Source organism: Bison bison, unplaced genomic scaffold, assembly GCF_000754665.1.
Source record: "Bison bison bison isolate TAMUID 2011002044 unplaced genomic scaffold, Bison_UMD1.0 scf7180017864375, whole genome shotgun sequence".
Taxonomy (NCBI): domain Eukaryota; kingdom Metazoa; phylum Chordata; class Mammalia; order Artiodactyla; family Bovidae; genus Bison; species Bison bison.
In genome coordinates this window covers 3,022,335-3,028,955 of record NW_011494947.1, presented here as the reverse complement: position 1 = coordinate 3,028,955, position 6,621 = coordinate 3,022,335, and the positions used below count along the sequence as shown (strand labels likewise).

Genomic DNA, 6,621 nt, shown 5'->3' with positions numbered 1-6,621 from the left:
CTGGTAGCCACTCTTGGTCATGAGGAAGAGAACCCTGGAAGAGTAAGGACAGAGCATGGGGCTTAGACTTCCAGTGGCGGCCAGACCTCGCGGCTGCAGGGGCCCCTAATAGCACTGAGGTCGGCAGGGAGCAAAGGGAGGGACAGAACAAGAATGAGGGGTACGTTTCACAAGGCATGGGGTACCCCTTTGAGGGGACACCAGCAGGCTCAGGGGGAGCCTCAAGATGGGGCTTCCTAAACTGGGGCCCCTAGTGTGGAGGGATGGAGAAAAGGCTTTCTGGGTTGAGGGACTCCTGAGGGTCTCAGATTGGGCTCAGAGTAAGGGGGGGTCTCCTCTAGGGGGTCTTGAGGTGGAGAAACAGCCAGGCAGAGAGTGAGGCTTGAGGGTGGGGAGGGGTGAGGCCGAGGCGGCCAGCTGCCCAGCTGTGGGTCACTCCCGGCCTTCGGCTAGGGAGCCCGGTGGCGTCTGGGCTTTGTCCTGAGGAGGTGGTGAGAGGTTTCTAAGGAGAATGATGTGCTCAGACTTTCCCTGTCTGTGTGGCTGGGCTCTTGGGTGGGGTGGGGTGGATGTGGAAAGCCATAGGGCCTGATGATAAAAATATAATAAGTCTTCCATGAAATCTGCCCTGTAGCAAGGCCGGCTCTAAGCACGTTTCATGTAGTAACCTATCATCCTCATAACAGCCCTTTGCAGTGGGTTCCACTTTATCCTTTCATAGATGGGGGAAACGAGGCGCAGAGAGGTTGAGTGACCGGTCCAGGATCACACGCCTGGGGAGTGGTAGAATCTGAACCCAGGGTCAGGGTTTTTCAGTCCCTGGACTTGGTCCTGATGCTCCCAGCAGGGTGAGCTTGGACATTGCTTCTCCACTCTGAGCCTGGAGCTGCCCACCTACAAAATGTCTGTGGCTGTTGTGTGAGTGAGAGATAGGAAACGCTTTGGACAAGAAAGGCTCTGACAGATGTCACTGTCACTGTGGTTAGTCGGTGGGTTCTGGGTAGGCAGAGAAGGCGCTCCAGGGACGGCTGCCCTGGGCGTTGTGACAAGCGTTCCTCCTTTGTTCCATGTCTGATCCCTTTTCAGCAAAGCCTTATTACTTTGGGGCCCAGGCTGACCCGCCTACCTTATCCTGTTCCTTCACCTGGCAGCCGTTGGTCTGGAGGCCGTTTCCCCATGTCAGAGGGGCAAGGTGGAGGGCACCCCAGAGGCAGGCATCTGGGGCACGGGGCCACTGTGGCCTCTGGCCTTGAGGTCAGGGACGGGGTGGACTGTGGCCCAACACCTGTGTGTCTGGGGAGAGCTGGCCTGGCAGCGGTGGTGGGAAATTGAATTTCCTGCCCATCTGGGTGGCAGCTGCGGTGCGGCCTTCCTGGCTAGGCTGCCAGAGCCTTGCAGGGCTGAGAATGGGGGCACTGTGCCCACTTCCTGCTGTTCAGCTGGGAACTGGCTTCCTGGAGGTATCGGTGGCTGTGGGGAGAGAAAGGGTACAGAAAGGAGGGCAGTCTTCCCCTGACCTGCCAGGGAGTGCCCGCACTGTGGTCCAGCCTTCGAGGGTCTCTCTCCTCTGGGCCTGGCATTTGTCAGACAGGAGTCCCGGATCGAGGTCCAGGGCCTGCTGCTTGTTACCTTCCTGGGCCTTGCCTTCCTCATCTGTAAAATGGGGCTGCTGATGACAGAGGCTTATTCACAAGGCCCTTGAGAGATTTAATGAGAATGTGCTTCACTCAGGACTTGATTGAAATAAATATTCAGTGTACAGGGGTCCGGGCCAGGTGACAAGGGCCTTGTGTGGCAGAGTGAAACGGAGTGATTGTCCCGTGGCTGGTGACCAGGCTCCATGACTATCCCCAGTGCCCCCAGTCCCCCCCAGCCCCCGTCCCCACCAGAGCTCAGTGCTCTTTCTACTATTTTAAAACTGCTCTGACCCAAGTTCCCTTCGTCCTGCTGGTTTCTCTTGAAATGGATGTTCACTCAGCCTTCTTTCTTTATTTTTAGAACTTTTATTTATCTGGCTGCATCGGATCTCAGGTGTGGCACGCAGGATCTTCGCTAGGGTGTGCGGGCTTCTCTAGTTGCGGCGTGTGGGCTCAGTAGTCGTGGTGCTTGTGGTTTGTTGGCCCACGGCATGTGGGATCTCAGTTCCCCAACCAGGGACTGAAGCTGTGGCCCCTGCATTGCAAGGCAGATTCATAACCACCAGACCACCAGGGAAGTCCCCACTCAGCCCTCTTTCCATCGGCTCATTTTTGTCTCTGCTTCTCATCCCTGACTTGGAAGCCTCTGGTTGCTGGGTGGGTGAGCAGGGGCGGCGGGTGTGCGTCTATGAAAGCAAAGCCCCTCCGGCCAGCCAAGGGGAGCAGGAGAGAAACACAGCTGGGCTCTGGGGCCAGCATCCGGGCTGCCTCTCCATCAGGCAAGGGCCCAGAGCCCATGACCCTTTTAGGGCTGCTGGACAGGGCTCTGATTTTCATTTCTTTTGCCATCAGGAGAAAAAAAAAAATGAAGAGTAATAAGTAGATGAAAATGAACCCAGCCTGGATTGTGCTTGTCTTTATAAACAGTCATAAAATACAGTTTAAGATTTTTTTTTTTTAGGGAAGAGCATCATCCTGCACTTCTGGCCAGTGGAGCTGAGGCTCCAGGCTCCACCACAGGGTCTTTCTGTGGGGAAAGGGGTCTTCCCAGGTGGGGGCTGTGGCAGCCATCCCCAGCCCTGTCTCCTTCCAAGAGACCCTGGAATCCCTCTATAAGCAGGGAAGGGCCTGAGGCCAGCCTCTCCCGTGGTCACCCTGCCCATCGACCGAGTCTTTGGGCCTGGGTCCCCCGCCCTCCTTCTGGCCAGGCTGAGTCAAGACTGATTAGAGCTCCGTTTCCCAAGCTGGCACATCCCCACAAGCTCTGACCCAGGGCTCTGGGCCATGGGAACTGGGAGGATGGTGGAGGAGACTGGGGGGTTGCAGGGTCTCCAGATGATGATAAAGAACCCTAGAACTTTAAGGCACTAGAACTGGGGAGAATACAGTTATGTCTTTCTGGAGGGGGATCTGAGGTCCAGAGTGGTGAAGGGGCTCATTCACGGGTGTCCAGGGCAGAGGCCGTGAAGCGGGGGTGGGGAGGGGCCCTGCCCAGGCTTCAGGCCTTTAGGCTGGTGGCCCTTGCCCGGGGGGCCAAGTAAGAAGAAGTCATCACCTCTGTCAATGTCATTTCCTTGGAGAATCCCTGGGGGTGGAGGGAATAGCTCATCAGTGTTGATAAGTCTCAGCTTTGGCCGCACAGGACAGGGGGCCTCCTGTCCTGCCCCCTCCCAGGCTGGTGGCTGGCACCCTTTATGGGGCAGTTTTCTCTTCCTGAGTGCTTCTGGTTCTCCATACAGAGCTGCCTCCTTGCAAACACACTGCAGCTGTCAGATGATGAGCTTAGAGAGCGTGGCGGCTGCTGTGTGTCTGGCTGTCTCAGGGCACTCACAGCTCCTGCCCTGGAAACCTCTCAAGGTCGAGGCAAACAGGGCCATTCCTGGGAAAACCTGGGGGCTGCGGAACTAGGTCATGGTCCGTCCCTGCAGGGGGGCACCTGAGAGTCTGAGGAGGGGGCTTGGAGCCTGAAAGCAGAGGTGGCTGAGTCTCGTGGATGGGACCCTAGGAAGGGCACGGGGCTGGCAGCCCGCCCCACCTCCAGATGCTGCAGGACCAGCGTGGGCCCCATGTGGGCTCAGCTTTGCATCTCAGTTTCCCATCTTCACAGTAAAGGGACTGGAGGGCCCCTGGTCTGGTGTGCAGGGTTCTGGGGTCCCACCTTATTTGGAGGCTCCAGTGATGAGCAGGCGGAAGGCTGCATAGGAGACAGAGTTGCAGTTTTAGGGGCAGATCTGATTCTGGAATTTAGCTGACTGTACCTCTGAGAGAAGAGTACAGAGGTGCCAAGTTGCCCCTGAGGACCAATGAGACACAGGGGTGCAGTAGCTGAGAGCCTGGATCTTAGCAGCAGCCAGATCTGGGCTCTGATCCCAGCCCTACCATTGACTTTGAACTGCACCTGAGGCAAGTGTCTTAATCCCTCTGACCCTCAGTTTCCCCATCTGTAAAATGGGCTTTCAAATTGTGGTGCTGGAGGACTCTTGGGAGCCCCTTGGACAGCCAGGACATCAAATCAGTCAATCTTAAAGGAAATCAACCCTGAATATTCACTGGAAGGACTGATGCTGAAGTGCCAATACTTTGGCCACTGATGTGAAGAGCCACCTCATTGGTAAAGACCTTGATGCTGGGAAGATCAAGACTGAGGGCAGGAGGAGAAGGGGCAACAGACGATGAGATGGTTGGATGGCATCCCTGACTAAATGGACATGAGTCTGAGCAAACTCCAGGAGATAGTGAAGGACAGGGAAGCCTGGCATGCTGCAGTCCATGGGGTTGCAAAGAGCTGGACACAACTTAGTGACTAAATGACAACAACAAAATGGGGTTGCGAGAATACCCACTTCGTGAGTTTATTGAGACCACGAATGAAGTCATGCCTCTAAAGTACTACCATCATGCCTGTCACTGAGCAGGCATTCCAGATGCTACCCTTTGATGTGACGTGAAAGTCGCTCAGTCATGTCCCACTCTTTGTGACCCCATGGACCACACAGCCCATGGCATTCTCCAGGCCAGAATACTGGAGTGGGTAGCCTTTCCCTTCTCCAGGGGATCTTCCCAACCCAGGGATCGAACCCAGGTCTCCCGTATTGCAGGCAGATTCTTTACCAGCTGAGCCAAAAGGGAAGCCCAAGAAGACTGGAGTGGGCAGCCTATCCCATCTCCAGCGGATATTCCCAACCCAGGAATCGAACCAGGGTCTCCTGCACTGCAGGCAGAGCTATCAGGGAAGCCCAGAACCCTGTGATAGTCACTTACTATTATAAGTCAACTGTCCCTTCTTGGGGAGGGAGGTGAAGTTCAGGATTGGGAGGAGAGTGGGAGGGAGGGTGTGCTTTTTAATACCCCACATTTGGGAGAAAAAGCGGGGCTCTTTGGCTATGGAAGAAGAGGGTCAAGAGGTAGCGTGAGAAAAACAGGGACTGAGAGGCCTGCCGGAGGAGGGCCCTGCAGTGCGCTGGGTAGAGCCGAGGAGGCAGGCTCTGAGGGTACCTGGCCCTGGAGCTACCTACTCAGGGTTGGGGGAGGGGAATAAGAAAGCTGTATCCCCAGGTCAAGGGCTTTGCAGGACCAGTGACCCCATCTGAGGCACCCGGAGCAGATACTTGCTTGGACTCTCAATCGCCGCAGCTGCCAGGCCCCAGTGAGAAAGAAAAGCGATTCGCGGGTGGTGTCTGAGCTCAGGTCCAAGACTGTCTTCCTCCTTGCAGCGATTTTCCAAGTTGTGTTTATATCTCCCTGGAACTCCCCTGCTCCCCGAGGCCAAGAGGGAAATTTGATGTCATGATTTGGATGGATGGGGGAGATTTCTGGAGAGAGACGGCAAGAACAAAGGGGTGGAGGATTTTCCTTCATGCTGGATGCGACGGGTTCGGAACAGACCGGGGTCCTTCCTGGTCAGGGTCTGGGGACAGGGCTGTGAGGGCAGTGCCCAGAAGCTGCAGGGAATGGGGGCCTGGACCTGTCTGGAGTTGGGCCGCCTTCTGGCCAGCAGAAGCATGGAAAGGATTATGAGTCTCTGTTTGGGGAAATAAATTACTTCTATACCCCCATTCCCCATCATAAAAATAAGACAATGCTTAGGAAAAAAATCTTTGAAAGAAACACTACAAAGCATTAACCGTGGCAGGGACATGAGGTTTGAAATGTGTGGAGCAAAAATGAAGGCTAAACCCTTATGTGATGCCTGAATTCTTTTTATAATTCAGGCATCCTTGTTTACGTCTGTTATCCTGGTGTAATTATTATGATGGCTGTTTTCACTCTCCAGTGTCCCATTTGGACCATAAAGCCTAAGGTCAAGTTATTTATAGGCCTGTTTTGACTTTGTAGTAGAGATTTATATGCTTATTACAAGATGTTCAACAAGCAGAGAAGGATGTAGCGAAGAAAAGATGAGCTAGAACTTCCCTATGAAGTTGGCTGTTTGGGGTCATGGAAATGGTGGCCAGAGTCCAGGAGATGCATGAAGAGAAGCTCTGGTGGCCCAGGAGGAAGGCATGGTGGGGCGGGGCCCTCAGAGCTGGTGGGGTTCCTGTGGTCAGGCATGACTTGCAGCCCCTCCAAGCTGGCTTCCTGGGAGATGTCACCTGCAGGAGCAGGCATGTTGCTCCCCTGTATGGCTGGACAGGGCAGGGTCCCCGAGATGCCATGTGGGGTCTGAGGACTTCATCCCTCTGAGGGCTGCTCACTCTGCCTCTTCATCCCCAGGAGCACTTCAGGGCTGCACCCTGCCAAGCTCAAGTTGGCTCTGGAGCCCTGGATATGAGTTAGGTTCTTGAGGCTGGAAGAGGGAAATCCCCCAGTGAGGGGAGAGGAGGCAGGCCTTGGAACAGTGCCCTTGGGGCTGAGCGGGTCCAGCCACTGGGCAAGGCTGACTGTCACCTCCCTGCAGATGCGCCCCAGCTCTTGGAGCTGCCCCAGGATGTCACCGTGGAACTGGGGAGGAGCGCCCTCCTGGCATGCCGGGCCACGGGTCACC

At 55.5% G+C, this 6,621-nt stretch overlaps 1 protein-coding gene across 1 annotated transcript in view; it reads left to right on the top strand.

Annotated features, from left to right (window-relative positions):
- The window catches only part of HMCN2 (hemicentin 2), a gene marked incomplete at its 5' end in the record, with an annotated part of 182,655 nt that overhangs the window by 55,683 nt on the left and 120,351 nt on the right, over window positions 1-6,621 (top strand). The window contains one exon of the mRNA XM_010856950.1: window positions 6,535-6,621. Within this exon, the coding sequence (XP_010855252.1) occupies window positions 6,535-6,621 (87 nt within the window). The remainder of the gene's footprint in view (window positions 1-6,534) is intronic.